The 17,809-nt window shown below is 44.5% G+C and overlaps 2 protein-coding genes across 3 annotated transcripts in view; one reads left to right on the top strand and one right to left on the bottom strand.

Moving 5' to 3' along the window:
* The window catches only part of LOC145945515 (uncharacterized), a 163,181-nt gene that overhangs the window by 54,195 nt on the left and 91,177 nt on the right, over positions 1-17,809 (top strand). The gene's annotated exons all lie outside the window — the stretch shown is intronic.
* The window catches only part of LOC145945511 (protein apterous-like), a 60,843-nt gene continuing 48,961 nt past the window's right edge, over positions 5,928-17,809 (bottom strand). Inside the window, exon 6 of one of the 2 annotated variants that reach the window (XM_083054573.1) lies at positions 5,928-6,380. In XM_083054573.1, coding sequence (XP_082910699.1) covers positions 6,213-6,380 — 168 coding nt within the window. In that variant the 3' untranslated portion in view covers positions 5,928-6,212. The remainder of the gene's footprint in view (positions 6,381-17,809) is intronic. The other variant, XM_083054570.1, reaches the window with a different exon arrangement.

Below are 17,809 nucleotides of genomic sequence, written 5' to 3' on the forward strand. Positions count from 1 at the left end.
GCCCGCGGATCCCACGGTACCTCGATGCACAGTCCCGGCTCTTCGCTTTGTCGTTATTAACGTCTCGGCTTCGAACGAGCGAGAGAGAGAGAAAGAGAAATGACAATTGAAATAAAAAGCTTCAATTTTTTATTATTTCAACGCGAGCGTATCGATTGCTTGGTACGAAGGAGTGTCTTACTTTGAGAGAGAATAACGTGCATTTTACTCTATTATCGTTTCTTATTACTGATAACGTAATAGCAATTTGATGTCGCAACAATTTAGCCAGAGTCATTATTATTGTCCCCATTATTTCAAGGTGGTTTCAGCAATTGAACAAGTATTATATTTACGTTAATCGGAAATTAAATTATAACTAATTAAATTACATTAAATTCTATCTACCACGGTCGCGATAGCAGGCTGATTTTTATCGGCCATACCTTTCACGGAAATAAAAGAGGGGCTTTAAATCGGAGAAATCGCTCTCTCCAACAATGCTTGCCGGTCGCCATCTTCGATCGAAGACGCGCGCGCGTTCTGTATTTCTACACACGAATAATTATACAGTGCATGTAAGATTCATGAGAGATCTGCAGATACGAGCGTTCGGCTAGTACTCGCCAGGCAATGAAAACGACACGAACGAACGAGGAGAGAGAAAGAGAGGGAGGGAGAGAAAAAAAAAGAGAGAATGAAGGAAAGGCATCCGCCGACTCTAGAGTGATTCCTTTCCCGAATCGCACTTCCCTCTGTTTAAGCGAGCGAGCGGATACTCGCATTATCCGTCTAATATGAAACGAAACGCCTTGTATACATATAACACTGTCTAGTTTGTGTCCGGAACACGCGATGTCTGTAACTGGTAGATCGGTCCGTAATTGATTCTGCTACATAAACAACGTGGATGCGGAAATCTTGCTCGAGGTGGACGAAGGATTGTTGCTCTTATCGACAAGTGACGGATCGTCCGTTGTATGCAAATAAAAAAAAGATGGCAAATGTTTTTAATTCGACAAGAGATCTGATTAATTAAGATCTAGCGATAAAAGATGTGTGATAAAATTGTAGAGCGTCTCTCTGATTTTTCAAGTAGATCTCAATATTCTTAATCTTGATCCTATCTCTATACTGACATTTCATGCTTGATACGATGACAGTATTTGATACAAAGAATAGGACATCACTAATTGACGAATTAATCAATAAGTGCATTGTTACACTTTTGCCACATTAATATTTCATGAAAAATCCAACAATCTCGTCCAAAATGGAACCAATCGTCATCTCCGACCTTATGAAAAAAAAAATGATATCGCGCATAATCGTGTGTAATCCGAGAGTATGAATGGGTTAACCAGAACGGTCATTCTAATACACTCGGCCGTTAACCTGGGCCGTCCTCCTCCTTCCCTCTTTTCCCCCGTAATTTACGTATTTGTTCTTGGAGCCTGTAAATCTCTCTCTTCCGCGGCAGATGAGGCGGAGGCGCCCGCCATGGACCTCGCCAGCCAATATGGATAGGAATGCGTGACGTTACCATAATATTAATAGTTTATTTACCGAGGCCCATACGTCACACACGCGGGTCTCGGTCGGTCCCGGGATCGAACCCCGGTGTGTATTAGTTAACGTCCGTTGCTCTCTTGCTCCGGGCGACTATCACTAAATATTCCTCTTTGCGAGGACGCTGACAGGCGCTTAGACAGGCGCGCGCGAATATAAGCGTGTATGTATGCGTGCGTCGATGATATTCGTGAACGTGTGTTCGACGGCCGGAGCCGGGTGTTCGACGGTTAATATTGATGGCAGGATGCAGAAATGAGTTAAACGATGCGAGGAGCGCATCTCGCCAAAGTAAATAACTCGCTCGCTCGTCTATTCGCCGTTATTTACGTCGTCGGGGGTAATCGAGACTGAGCTTTCGCGTGGTAGCTCGAGGGCACGGGGGTGAAATTGCTTTAGATTCGCTTCTCTTATCTGTGACAAAAATTTCTCTCTACCGAGATCACATTAGACATTCGCGACGAGAGAGATTCGGGGGGGAAATCGATTTATAATTTTATATGTCGCATAAGTTTTTTATAATATGCGAATTTTCTCATTTCGGAATCTTGACAACTTTGAATCGTTAACACATCAGGACTGAGGCGATTGTCTTTCGTTTGTCGTTTTGCCCTCCTCCCTCCCTCTCATTCAATCTTCACGGGCGCTACAAAAACCCACAAAACCCTCGTAACAACCTAATATTCAAAACGGTGCGCTGCGACATTAATAGACGCGTCTCCATAAATCACGGCGCGCTTTGGGCGAAAAAAGATCGCGAAAAAGGGCGAGTAAATCCATCCCCCCGGTTCGGGTTCGAACACGACGTCGAGATGGGAAGGTGGGCACGAGGGGATGGGGAAAGTAAATTGAAATAATTCTTAGCGAGAGAGAGGAGAATAGCCGTCGGGCAGTCCAAAGTGGAATCGGACGGGCTGGCAGAGAGGAGTGCTTTAAACGCGCGAGAGGAGGCGAGCAATGGACGCGCGCTGGAATAGGCCTCGTGACGATGTAGCCGTAAATCGAGGCGAGTTGATGGCGCATTGATTGCCTCGCATCTCATCACGTCGGCTTGGAAAGCACTGCCGGCCGAGCAGCGCTATTCCTAGTCATTCCAGTGCCATGTTTACTCGGCACTTTTGCGAGGCGCAATCCTTCCTCTCTCTCTCTCTCGCTCTTTTTCTCTTCGAGAACCGGCGCTCCTTCGTGATCTTGGCTCCTGTCTATGCCTCTCCTCCCATTCCCCCTTTGCTACGATTTAAAACTCTTTAGAAGACGCGAAGAAGAAATGTCCTGACAGTTATAATAATCTCTGTGAAAATCTTTTTCGAAAAAAAATTTCTGAATAAAATAAATAAATTTAAACATTTTTTAATCTTTTTTAACTAGAATGAATAATAAAATAAATACATAAAGCACGCCAGTATATGACATTTCTTTAATAAAATTGTAAGAAGATGTAACACAGAGATTATGATCGATAAAAATCCTTTGCTGATCCAAGTGTGAAGTAATTTTTATCTCGATCGTTTAGATCGGCAAGAGTGCTATTTATATTCGCGTCAAACCGAGGATGCGCCACTTCTCGCCGGTATTAAAAAGAAGAAAGAAAGCTCTATTAGCGGTGGGAAATGAAAGGGGGGCTAGATGGGTAGGATGAATGGGTATAGGGGGGAAGGTAGCAATAACTATACCATTGCAGTTTCCGATGCCGGAGAACGTTCTCGCAAAAAAATGCCAACGCCACCCACACCGTGTCAAGACCCCTCCCGTTCACGGGGCCAGAGGTTAGCTATTCATGCGTCAAGGCGCCACCGCAAGTTATTCGAAGCAGACCGTGCATCCCTAATGCACATACCCAAAGATCTTTAAATACACTCCGCGCGCCTATATCCCTTAAATTTCGCACGCCTAGATATTTTTTCCTTTTTTTTTTTTCGTCTTCCGTAGTCGACAGATGTCATCATTTCTTTTCAAGAATATTACTCTTAACTATTTCATTTTATTCTTCAAAAGGCATTTCATCTCCGTTTCGAAAACTGCAAGTCGTGCAAATTGCAAGTAAAAGCGGAAAGAAGCAAAGTTTCAAGGGCTTTATAGAGAAAATTCTCGGATTTATTATTAAAGGTTTAAAGATTTAAACTTAAAAATTCAAATTTATTGCGAATCTGCGACAAGTAGAACATTTATCTCGTCGTTTCATTATCCAAACTAAAAAGCATAGAATTGAATTGCACTGCGCGCGTATATAGCGTCCTTGGAGTCACCGTCAAATAAAAATGCTCACCAAACTGCGGATCGTCCGTTCGAGCAACGAGATGATTTATCGCTTCCTCAAGACGTATCCGTAAGAAATCGAGACGGAACGACCAGGAAGAGGGTGAGGTAACGGGGGGATCAGCAGGAATGAGAAAAACGAGCACAAAACCCAACGAGAACGGAGAGAACGTCTGTTCGACGGTTGTTGGAAATATCGGTGCCTCGTGTTTCCGCGCAACTCTCTCGTTGCCTCTTTCTCTCCTTCTCTCTCTCTTTCTTTCGAATCGATCAGCCTTTCAACTTGATTTATCATCCCGCGAAAGACGCGAGTGTTGCATCGGCAATGCTGTCGCTGTCGTTATAGCTTGGCATTCGCGTCGTAGTTTGAACGTTTCGCATGTTCGTAATAGCAGCAATATAATCGCACACGTAATCAGCTTATAGGAGCTGGAGATACGTCGTAGTAATTAGACATCGCGATTTTATACTTTCTTTCTCCTACTTCTTTGCACGCGCAAGTCTTCAGATCGATTAAATCCTCACACATGTAGATTCGATTCTTTAATTTTCAAACACTATAACGAATCACTATATAATACAATTCTCAGCTCTAAATAAATTTGTCTAAACTCTCAGACACGAAAACTCCTATCATGAAGAATCTTATATTTTTTTACACCTTTATAAATCTTCAAATCGAAACTTATTAGTTCTCGAAAGGTTTAAATTATGAGCCAAGTAATATTATTAAAGTAAATTACATTTAGAATTATATTATACAAATGCTGATGTAAGGCGCGAATCTAAATGACATCTCTAAATAATGTCCCTTTTACGATTCGGAAAAAAAGTATTCACTTACGCGACGATTCGCTCTACGTACTGACATTAAACCGCATCGCTAAATAAATAAAGCATAGAGATAAGAGAGAGGATTCGTTCAAAGAGAGAATCGTCGTCTCTCCGGAGAACGCGTACTGTATATATCTCCCTTATTAAGGAATTCGATTTAAATTGTCGCGCGTTACATTAAATTACGCATCACGCGACTTGGAGTACGAGTCTTTGGAATTGAGATAAATACGGTAGAAGATAACACGGTGCAAGAACAAACACGTATGTTAATTGTGTCTGTTAATCGCCAAATAAATTGACGATACACTCGAAATAGCTTTATACTAAAAGCTTGCGATAATCATTCAGCTTAAATAACTTACCGTTTTAAACCAAAGTTAACATTTTAATTCTTTCTTCAAGAATGTGATTAGAGAGGGGTTTAGTATTAATTTCAAAACAACTCTCTCCGAAGAAGCCTTTCGTGGAAGTGAACGGAAGCGCTCGTGCCTTACTTTTTTTTACATATCGTAAAGTATCGTTTTGCGCAAAAAAAAAAAAATGCGTAAAGTCCCCGAGTGACGCGCCCGCGATTTCCGAAAGACATTAAAATTAAATATCACAGATAATTTAAAGATGAGAGGTTTCGAGAGATCGGCTAAATATTCACGTACGAAGGTAGAGGGTGGATCGGGAGGGAGGAGACGGCCTCCCTTAAAAATTCGAGACGTCGATACTACTGGCAGAGCCTAAATCAATGGAGCGGAAAGGTAAAATTAAATACGCAATAAATTGTATCGTAAAGTCTCTCAGGCGCGCGGCAAAAAATCGGTCGCGCATACACGTCGTTAAAGCTTTATAACTCGGTTGAATGCATTTTAATTATTAGCCTCGTCCCCACCCTCTCCCCGAAGGAGTATCTCTCATTGAACTTTCTCGCGCTTTGATTTTTTAACCGGTCTAACGACTCTATAAGGTTCCAGCCTTTTCCCCCCTCTTTCTTATTATACAGGTTTATATCGCTTTCTTGAGATAATCATTTCAATCATTTTTCAATGAGTTGAAAATTTTCAGACTTTACATAAGCATAAATCTTTATAGCGTGTAGCATTAAAATAAGATCCGTATAATACAAAAGGAATGTCTTTTTTTTTCTTGTTACGCAATGGAAAAACACTCGCTAGAAATCGTTTATGCAATCACGTGTGTGAATCTCTTACACGAGAAACGAATTATATAAAAAAGAAAAAAAATCGTTAACATAAAATTATCATTTTCAAGTTCAAGTTCAAAAGGTGCTTAAACTTCACAAATTGCGACTTTTATTTTTAAATTTTACGTAAGTTTGGTTCGATACAAATTGAAATAGGGATCTTGCCTTGGAATTAGCAACCTGAAGACTATGAATTTCTAAAGAGATCAGCCCGAGATGTTGGGGGATAATTCAGTTATCGCGCACCGATTTTTTTTATCTTCTCTCGGTTCTACGACGGGAAAATCGCGCAGGCTGATTAAGGCCCGTTTAGTATGCGCGGAACGGGCCCACGCTGATAAATAGCTCCGCTTCTTCTAGCGGCGCAAAAAACCCACGACTAGCGCCACGACCGACCCGTTTGTGCCGTATACGAAACCATATGCGGAATATGGTGTGTGCGCGGGATTCCAGACGTCCCGGAGCCTTGGTGCCCCGCTGGAGCAGCGAGAGATTCGAGATTTGAAGTAGCACGAAGCCAGCACCCTGAATTGAAAATGCCTCTTTCCTAAAAAAGAAAAAAAAAAGACTGTTTAATTCGTAATATTCTTCACGAAAAAAAATATTAATTATCCTAGCTCAAAATTTTAGATATCCCTGTATTATATATCTAAAATTTAATTACTATGCCTAAATTTTAGCTAGGTAATTAATATCTTTAAGCTATACTTTAGTAGGGAATTCCCCATTAAACTATAGTTAAAAATATTAGTTGCCATAGCTAAAATTTAGACACGGTAATTAAATTTCAGGTGTAATATAGGGCTAAGATTTAACCCTATTATAGTAGCTGCCAATTTAGCCTTTATTATGATAGCTAATATTTTTTTCCATGTCCCAAGACACTTATACGTTTTAAGAAGAGAAGAGTAAAGGTAATTTTCTTTCTTAGAGAGAGAGAAAGAGAGAGAGAAACAAAAGTGTCAAACAGAGCTACACGAATCTTAGAGACTTTAATGATTGAAAAAGCGTACGATTAAAACGGAATGTATATATGAGCGTCGTTGGAAAAGAATTCAGAATCGCGGGATTTCGAAAAAAAAATTGAAACTCCCAGGAATATGATAGAGTCACGAAAGATTGAAACGTCCCGCGTTACAACATTCCGTGGAGCAGAGATTCCGTAGAATTTTCGTAGCGCGTCTCGCTTTCTCGCTGGAAGAGTCGGCCGTGAGAGTGTCGTGGCGCAGCTTCCTCGCCTCCTCGCGTTCCTCTCTTTGTAAAAGGATCTGGAGAGATTAGAACTCGAAAAAAAAGGAGCTCTCCTTCTCTCTCATTCTCGAGAGACATCCCGCGGTGTCGCTGCGCGGACGATGATAAAGATGAAGCTGATACTACCCGACCAGGTCGCGCTGACGCGCGCGGCTTTCCAACATTACGTGTAATCACCGCGAGAGAGATGATCTTATCGGATCCTAGTAACGGTGCACGCGGTGGTAGAGAACTGCTCGTCGTAGACGAGCGATTGTGAGAAATTCGGTGGAGAGATGAGAGAGAGGGAGAGAGACAGATACGCAATTCTCGCGTGTGAAATGCGAGCGATCGTTTCGCCGACCTGCTTGCTAAAATAAATTCAGATGCGTGCGCGCTCTTTATCTCTCTCTGCGATTCTAGATACAATTCAAGTTGGTATCAAGTTGGTTTCTATTCACCATCACACACCGTTCGCTGACTGAAGTAAAAAATTTGCTTTCCACGCGTACGCGCAGAAATTACAGCGCAGCAATCGTGTATTTCCCTCCCCCTGTATCTCTCTTCTCTTCCCCCCAGGTCTCTTCGAGATTATTACGCGAGGAGACTCGTGCAGCTGTACCGTGCGCAAAATTTGGAAATTCCTGCTTTCGCCGAGAAACGTTCTTCGGGGAGATATTGACGCGCGTACGGCCGTTCACGCTTAATCAGCGCGTAAAATCGGGGTCTCCCCCCGCGGCTGACAAACTTACGAGACGTAACGGCGAATACCGCCGTGGAAATTACAAGCGATTTACGAGAAAATCGTCCCCGTCGACCGCCGTGCGGCCCAACGCGCGCGATTGTGATAAGAAAAAAAAAATCACCAGGCGGTTTCGAAGGGACGACGACAAAATTCGAGAGAGAGCGAGACCGGGCTTCTCCTCCGAGGAGGGAAAAGGGGGGACGAGAAGGGGGAAAGGCGGCGCGGCTGAAGGGAGGAGATACATTACCATAAAGCCGGGAATTTTACGAGAATTATGCCCGAGAGCTCCGAATCCCTCGCGGGATACCCCGTGGCGCTCCTTGTCGTTATCAAAATTCCGTCACAATGGCCACACATCAACTCGCTAACGCGCCGCGCGTTTTCCCTTAGGTATATATACCTCCGGGCGAACGTACCCGGCACATTTCATTAGTGTTCCTCTCGTCAAAACGGTTGTAACATATTTTTTTTCAGCGTTGACTTCTCCTCTACGAAACTTAAATAGATTATCTTCCTACATACTTTACGCATCGATCGAGAATTAATCGCCTCTCGTTGATCGAATAAACGTCAACATTTATTTGCGAGTTACCTACTTGGGGTTAGTGTTCATTCCTCTGACTTTTGATTTTTGAATAAGAAAAAAATCCAAGCGCACAAAATCGAGTCCTGCAAAATCCTGGAGGGAGAATGATACAGCGCGTTAAAATCGATAAAGGTAAAAAAAAACTCTGTGAAGCATCCTGTATTTCGTATGCACGAAGGAGAGAAGAAGGTGCGTGCACTCTTGGCGAAGCTTCAGGTAGCAGAACCGGCGTGGCTGCTGCATTTTGTCGCCCTTCTCCTCTTCTTCTTCTTCTTCTTCTTCTCATTCTCCTCTCGTTCTCTCCCTCTTCTTAGCTGTCTCCCACAAAGTGAGCCCGTCAGCGAATCGTACGACGAATAATCATAAAGTCGCCGCTTTATGCCGGAATCGTATTCCGACTCTTCTCGGGCCGGCCGTGGATGCCCGCCGGGATTAAGAGTCGTCGGTCCTTTAATCGTGCCGAAGGATATAACGCCCTGAACTCGTTCCGTTTCGCCGAGGGACGGCCGGTAGGTAACGTGTAACGACGTACGCGCGATTTAAAATTATCTCTCAAACCGATAATTCCGCGAGCGAAGGCCGCGATCTGACAGGTTCCGCGAACGAAGGCGACGTTTCTACATACGCGTATTTTAAAAGATCGCTCGAAACGATTCAGAGTCCGACACAGTTTGGAGCTCCGTAGTCGGAAAGTTTGGCGAGAAAAAGGCACGAGGAAGATATTCCTCAATCTCGATTTTACGAGGCATATATACTTTCACGCAACTTCGTATGTAAATATTCGAATTCACCCAGCTGGCAGTGGATTCCTTCCGAGAATAAAGTCGTGTTTGCGTAGCCGCGTGTCGACGAAACGTAGCTCATTACAAGGGGAAGAAAGGGAAGGGGGGAGGCACGACATCACAGAGGGACGCCGCCTCGACGTGGTGGAAGGTGTCAAGTGGAAAAGCATCGGCGTGTTTGTACAGACGCGGGGGTGGCCGATGTCATCCCCGGTCCATGTCGATTCGCACCGTCACCGAGCTGTCAAGTCCGCACGCCGCCCGCAACCTACCGTCTTAAAGCGCGCTACCGGTCTAACGACGGCTATTACGTCGTCGGCGCAAACAATGAGCGACTTGGAGCACCCTCGAGCGTGCGGGACTGTGAAACTGTAAATAAGGAAGCCGCGACAGAATCGGCAGACGAACGTTAACAAAGGCTTTGCGTCTTCCTTCCTCTCTTATTCTCGTGCGCCTGTGTATGTCTGTGCGGTTCATCCTATAACCTAATGACCTCTTTAGAATTATGACCTCCGCCCCTCTCTCTCTATCTCACTCGCGAATTTTTCAATGGCACACAAGCTGTTTTAATTTAATGGTATCTTAAAAAAACATAATATGTATAATATATGATATATTTTTCATATATTCGACGAATCGTCTATCGAGAAATAAGGACGTTTGCTTATATCGCGTTTCGAAAACTGCTTCAGAAGATTAGAAGAGCGAGATGATGCAGCCAAGTTTCACACAGTCGTTCACGTTAAAAAAGAAATCCTACCGTCGACGATTCACGAAACTCTTTCCGACAATCTGCCAAATCCTTGTCATTTCCATCACAACCATCCATCGCAACCTGTTTTTATCTCGCCGACATTGTTGCAGCCAGACGTTCGAACTTTTCGAAGAAATAACCGCGTCAGAACCTTCCAGCATACATTTTTCTCTCTTGTTTCGGAAGATGGAACAAATAACGTTTTGTAAAACGTGACTAAAAGCCGTTTCGAGCAAGGGAGAGATTTTGATTCAACAGAGTGAACCTTGTGTTATATAGTTACAATAGACTTTAGGATTCGTCATGTAGCCTTTAATATTGCCACATAAAAATTCCGGAATGAGATATACTTTATATACAAAAAAATAATGAAAAGATACAAGATAAAGGAGAATTAAAAAAATAGGAGCGTAAATCGTAGAAGAATTAGCCAAAGGATAAATTGCATTTAATTATATAAATATTGATAATCTCTCTCTTATTTATTTCTCCATTCGCCGCGTGTTCCACGAATCATTACGTTAATCATCGAGAAACGTCATTCGGGGGCAATCGCGCGTAACGAAGCCAATTTTGTGCCGCGCGAGAAGCAGGAACGGGAGAGAAGAGTGGTCGTGTGACCTACATTAGGACAACGTCACGGATCCCGTGATGGAGTCTGCGAAGGATGTCCCGAGGGAGAAGCGCGACGTTCGTCCGGACCGTTGGTCCAGCCGATTGTAACCTATCTTTAACCAGCGGACATTGTTGCGGATATCGATAATCATCATCCTCCGCTTTCCGCTCTCGCAAGTAGCACCAGAAAGAGAAAGAGAGAGCGGTCGCCGTTTGTTTACCTATCGGTAGCGGCGGTAGGGAGGAAGTTTGGCGTTTTCTCCGAAGGACCCCGACGCGACGGGGTCTCCTCCCCCAAAATCACCTTTGCGTGCGTCTCTGCGAGAGAGGACGACAGGCGCCTCCGAAAATCCTTCTCTCCCGGATTCGCCTCTGCGTGTTTCCCAGAACGAGCGAAAGAGAGAGAGAGAGAACCTACGGCGAGAGAGGAAACGGTACTAATGATACACGCGGTCGATTATAGCGCGGTGCATCGCGTGCGCGCGTCTAATGTGTCGATGTTGCGCGGGGCGATCGCGCGGTAATTGCCGCAGGTATATAACCGGAAAAAGTACGGATCCCTTGTCACAGAATAGATCGAGACTCGCGCTCATAAATTTCCCCTCGAGACGAGATTATTTCGAATCACGGCGCTGCTCCAAGTTTGATGCACGCGACGTTGTTCCATCTCTCTTTCTCAACATCCGACAACCAATTTCCTTGACCAATCTGTCCTTGTAGCGTGAGATTATTTAGGGAATACTTTCGAATCGATCACGCTAAATAAACATTGATGTACGATTTTTTCTCCAAATTTCAATCGTAAACTTTATCGGTTAAACTGCACGAAACGCGAACGCAGAGATTTAAGGGAAGACAGACAGTAGGCCGGACGGTAGGACAATGCGATGACTGTCAACCGATGAAGGGGAGCGACTTGTACACTATGAAAGACAGACGGAGAAAGAAGAGAGACAGAGAGAGAACGTGGACGGATCACGAAAGAATTCGCCTCGTAATACCTTCGAGCCTCCGATTATTAAACTTTCCACCGTTTCATCCCCCCGGCCCCTGTCTACCGTGCCTCGTCAACGAGCGACTTTGGCGTCGTGCACCGAAGCGCCGAATACAGGCAGGTAGTCGCCTCCACAAAATCACTCGTATGCCCTCTCACCTCTTTTCGTGTCACCACGGATGCAGCCGGGATATTAAAAGGCAGTTTAAGGATGACTGGACGATGACTCATGACACCCCAGCCATTGGCAGGACGGCCGTTTTCTGCTTCCCTTTCTCTCCTCCCTGTCTTTCTCTCGTTTATCTCTTCCTTTCCCTCGTCTCTCCTTCGCCTTTCTTTCTCTCCCACGGAACCGAAGAAGGCAACTCGAGAGAAGAATCTTCCTGAGACCCGTTGACATCGCGGAGCCAGAATATGCCAGTCAGCGTCGCCGTCGGGACCTGCACGGTGACGCGGCAATAGCGATTTTAGGAACCGTGAGAGCAGATCTTTCTATAAACGGAAGCTGCGATCGACGAACGCGATAGGGTTGATCGTTTCGGGAAAGTTACATTTCGTCAGACATTTCGAGATTCGGAATTTTTACGTTTACTTTGGGTTTCGGCGGGGAGGCGAATTCTTTCTCAGAGGCGAGAGGTTTAAAGTTTTGAGGCGTGAAACGTGAGAAGATCCAGAGACACAATATATCTAAACTGTTTACGAGCGCGTAAAGGTATAAAGCTTTTTCACGCGTTTTGCGCATTCGCTGCTTTAAAATCATAAAAAATTTCGGAGAAATCAAACCTCCGAGATTCAATGTTGCAGTAGACTCTTTAATTTGCAATGTTTCGGGAAAAATGCGGAAAACTCGCTAATCATCTTAAACAATTTTCGTTTATAATAAAATGTTGAATTTTTAAATCAATGTTTTTTACACAAAATTTAATTTTTATTACAATTTCTTAGCGAATTAAATTTTTGCTTCGAAAACACTGCAAACTTCTATATGTCGGTTTCTTTGTATAAAAGGTTTTAAAGAGATTTTAACGAGAGAAAGAGATAGAGATAGAGATGCTAAAGTTTAAGAGTCGATCGAGGCCGCGAAACGTTATCTGAAATTGTCATCGTCGCAGTCAGATCACCACCGACGATTTCGGCGGGCGTCGTTAATGATAAAGGAACGATCTCGCGGCAGCGGAGAGAGTACCGAGAACAATTATTCCGAGGCGGTGTATCGATATCTGCAAGTAAGAGACCCCGAGCCGTGAATCGAAACGTCTCTCGCTGGAAAGTCGGTCGAACAGTCATCTTCCTTGGGCGGCGATCGCCGGCTCTCAAAGGGGCCGCCGGGCTCCCCTTATCTCACGACGGGGTCAGAACGTCCCCGGGCAGTCCCGGGAACGCAAGAGGCTCCCAAGCAAGCCCCGGGGAACAATGACGCGGTCTATCCGCGCGGCCACCGTACGCCATTGTTCTTTGTTGCGGCAATGATCCGAGTGGAATATCGAGGGAGAGAGGAGGCAAACCGCGATTCAAGCACGGCATATCTTGCCGTGTTTGCTGGGGCCCCGATGCTCCGGCCTACGCGCATCAATCACGTCCCGGGCCTGTTACATTTTAATCTTCGCTCGTTAGAAACGGAACACCGAGGAGAAATCCGTTCGTTAGATAATCCGCGGATTCCTCTCCGAAGACTAGCGCGCGTCGAAAATAGAAAAGTGTATTATATTAGAAGTTAAATTTTAGGTGTCCCTTAATTACAATTTAATAGAAAATTCCCTCTTAAACCTAAATTTCAGGTATGGTAACTAATGATAGCTAATATTTTTTTTCCGTGCAAATACAAGAAATCCCAAATTTCTGAGATGATGACGGTTTACGAGCGACCAAGTCAAAAGGAAAGAGAAAAAGAGTACACGTGCAGAGAGAGCCACGTGGTATAATCACGCGGCATTGAAACCACGTACATACGTAGCGTACAATGACGACGGCAGAAGAAGAGAATCGGCGTCATCGTCGTCGGAGGCTGCGTACCAGAATGATTAATGCGCCGTCGTCGCTTCTCTCGGCCGCAACACTCACGTCTTAATTCCGCGGCATAATGCCCTTAACGATTTTATACGCGGGCTACGCGCGCGCTTTTGGTAGCTGATAAGCACGACAAGCGGCATCCGCGTTCGTTAGTCCCCGATTGTTCGTTTCGTAGCCGGTACATCGAACGTCCTCATGACGCGAGAGACCCGCGAGGCTAATCGCGCGGATCAGCTGATCGGTTACACGCGGCCGCGAGCTGTCACGTCACGGAGATCGAACTCTATCATAGTCCATATCGTGGGATGATTTCAATCTGAGATTTAAAAATATATCTCGAGATTTCGATTCCCCCTTGAAGGATCGCGGGAACTGTCGAAAGGGGCGAGTCCTTAAGGCGCGCGCTTAAATTGATTTATAGCGAGGGGATGATGAGGCGATGCGCGACGTTAAACGCCGCTTTTACGAGCCGCCGCGCCAAACCTCCACCTTTGACTCTGATTGCGCATCATTAATCAGCGGGGTGTCTTACCGCTACCTCGCGCGAAAGGTAACTCCTTCCCGTATGCGAGAAAGAGAGATTGAGTCCTTTCTTGGTCTAATTATATATCGAGACGCGCCTCGCGAAATTCCGAGTCGTCGAGCATGATTGATGGACGCTCCTTTCTCTCTATCTCTCTGTCTATTTCTTTTTTTTTTTTTTCGTCGTGATATTCGCATTTTTCATCACCTCGTAGAGACACAACGAGACGCTCGAGTCTCGAGAAATCTTTGCTTCGAGATTACAAACGCGGCTTAGCGCATCAAGAATATATTCTTCGTCCGAGAAATGCATAAAGTCGCGGATCTTCTAAAAAAAAAATCCCGCTTTAGACGGCTTGCAATTCGCGACGATAATTCAAGATGGATTTCTACGTGTTGTGCAACGCGGAGAATATGCACATTTGCAGAAGTAAAATACATATATATGTATACTTTATACGTATAAAATACATATACACATGAAATGATAAAATAGCGTCTTGAGAATTTTGAATCACAAATTAAAGATCGTAAAAAAAAACGAGCTTGATGATCTTTCGAAATAAGAGTGTACAGAATGATATATACCTAAATTGAGCATATCTCGAGTTCCGCTCTCCTGTCAACCCGCTGTATTCGGCGATTCTACCGAACAATCCGTGCCATCAATCGTTCTCCGAACACGTCGACTCTCGTCGGCGCCGCTCGACGTGTGCTCGACGGATTAAAGTGTGTTTGATTAAATACTTAGTCGTGCTCCCTAAGCTAATCTAGTAGCGCGTTAAGACGGCGGGTGCCCGAATGGCGTTTATCGGGGCCCCCGTTGTTTGTATATGGTGCCCGATCGTTGTCGCTTTGTAAGGATTTTGACTGCGGCGGCGCGTTAACGTTACATCCGTTTGCCACGACTCTCAAAGGATTTTGGAGCCGTTTTGTTTGGAAACTAGACAGGTGGTGTGATGGCTATCGCTCCCTTTTTTTTAGCGCGCAATTTTTGCCAGTGGATTTTTTGCCCCCGACACACAGATTTCTATTTCTCTCTTGTTATATCGATCTCTTCAAATAGCTTCAATTTTTTTTATATTTATTTATCCGTTTGTCGTTTCAATCAAAGACGCGAAAATGATGTTTCCGCGTGTATCAATTCGATCGTCGTATCTCTATTCTCCCGTATAATTGAGCTATTGCCGTTGGTGGGACGCGCAACGGGACCTAAACGGCAACAATCGAGGATCACGACCTCGCGATGGACGTCTGTCGCTGAAAAAAAGGGTCGTACAGCTGATTGCGGCGACCATAAATTTGCTTAATGTCTTCATACGGCGACGATTCGGAGGAAGGGTTGGAGCTGCTGGGACACAAATTCCCAACATATTCTCCCCGTCTCTCTTTCTCTCTCTGTCTAGCATTAAATCCACGGAGGGTGGCATAATGCGGCTCACAATGTGCCGATTCGATATCGAAAGAGGGATAAACAAGCGATTTTTGCAGCCATCCGATGGCACATACTTGACGGATCCGTTGCGAGAGAGTGCAATCACACGAGACGGATTTAAATGGAATTTAATTATCTGGTATTATCGATTTTAACTGAAATATTATCCTGCTCTTGTATTTGTTCCGCGTTATGTAATGTGAAATCAAGCGTTGTTTTATTAATATCGTAACTATATAAATTTAGAAGAAATTTTTATGACTACAAACTCTGTTGCTTTAGATGAGCACTATATATTAATTAATATAATTATAATAGTAGTTGTGTCTCTTAAATGCAAATCTTATGGCTTCTGGATGAAACGACGCGATCAATGAAGCTTTCATTAGAAAGTTTAATATGTAAAACGCGAAACATCTACGTGAACAAAAATCTTGCAAAAAATCCACGTAAGCATCCCCCCTTTGGATAATCCAGCGAGACACGTATATAGCGTGTAAGGGACCAGATAGCAACGGTGTAAAAACGGGGAGGGAGAAAGGGGCGCGAGGGAAGTGCAAGCGATTCGTCACAGATATTATTTGAAGGGGCTCCCTCGTGGAGCAGCGGTACAATACAAGTCAACACGGCTGTCTGCGTAATGAAGTAGTTTTCTGGAGGGTCGGTCCCGCCTAACATAGCGAAGACGAGGCCAGAGGGGAGCCAGTAATTGGGGGGTAGGCCACTCTACCCGCAACCCCCAGGGGGACGACGAAAACCCCTAACATATGCTCTCCACGACTCTCTCCTTCTCTGTTTTTTTCCAGTTCTTTCTCTCTTTCTCTTCCTTTCGAGCTCTTTCGATTTTTTTTTATCGAATCGAACAATTCGGCTCGCATGTAACAGATAAATCAGTGTATACGTTGTTACAAACCGCGGTTGCTTATTTTTAGAGAAATCGAAGTCGTTATCCCTCAAAATTTCGCGTCGATTGTTTTTTTTTTTTTTTTAACTAGAGAGAGATCTCCAAAGTGCCAATTATATTTTGAGTCATATCGAAGCGTTTTGATTTTATCGTACTCTCGAGAATTCTTATCGATTTACCCAGAATAAAATCGGCGCGGCAATATTTCCAGCTTCCTTTTCGAGCAGTCACTCTTATTGGTCGCGAGACCAATTGCGGCGCCGGATAAATGTCGCTGTCACACTCACCTGTCAGATCCACGTGACCGCCGCGGCTTTTCCGCGTCGGGGATGAATACGCGCCCCTTCGTTTCTCTCTCTCTCTCTCTCTCTCTCTCTCTCTCTCTCTCTCTCTCTCTCTCTCTCTTTCTCCCTCTTCTCTTTCCTCCCGCCTACATTTTTCACGTCGTATTTCCACGTGACTTCCATGTGCTCGTTAGCGTCGGCTTTGAGTGAAATCGAGAGCGTCGACGTCACTGTGGCGTAAGCGGAAAGAGAGGAAGAGAGACAAGGAGCGTCGAGGGAGGGAGGAAAAGAGGAGAGACAGGCGGGAGTTGAACCGTCGGCGAAGTTCCTCTCTAATTGGGGTGCGACGAGAGACCAGCGCTCGGGGATGAAATCCCGGCTACCGTCCTCTTCAAGCACCGACCCTCTTCTTCCTGACCGATTGCGTGCCTCGCTCTATGGGATTTTCGATTGAAGACATGCTCGCGCACAAAAAGGGGCTAACCCTTAAAGTTAAAAAAAAGAGAAAGAGAAAAACTAGAGTATTGCTTTACTATACATATATATATATATTTTTTTTTATCAGAGTTCGGGATTTCTATTTTTTTGAAAAAATTAAAATTGTCTATTATATGGAACATTTATTTATTAAAAATTTCGAATATGTGCAGTTGGAGAAACCTTATATCTTCTTTAGCGTGTGTCGTTAAAAAAACTTTACCTCTCTCTACATTTTGGAACTTTGTTTCCGACGAAACAATTCTGGCAACTCGTTCAATTTACCCTTCGCGGTATTTGAAACGCATACAAAAATCATTTGCCACTGCACCGGTGAGCGCTTAACATAAATAGCGGAAGTGATCGTATTAAGTCCACGCGTTAACCTCGGCAAAGCGTGAACGCTTCTTGCGTGTCCCTCCCTCCAGCACGAATCACGCTCCCAGGTTCGGGTTTATTGCGTTTTGTGTTATGTTAAGCTTTCGGCGTACACACAAAAGGTGCGCCGACGGTTAATGCGGGGTGACGTGTGTTTATAAATACACGACTGCCGGCGTCGAAGGGTCGTTTGGCAGCGGATTTCGCCACCGAATCACCTTTAATTGCTATCCATAATCACCATACGATTATCGATATAC

This window comes from Prenolepis imparis, unplaced genomic scaffold (assembly GCF_030444845.1).
Source record: "Prenolepis imparis isolate NDT839.2.m4 unplaced genomic scaffold, iyPreImpa1.0 SCAF_14, whole genome shotgun sequence".
Classification (NCBI taxonomy): domain Eukaryota; kingdom Metazoa; phylum Arthropoda; class Insecta; order Hymenoptera; family Formicidae; genus Prenolepis; species Prenolepis imparis.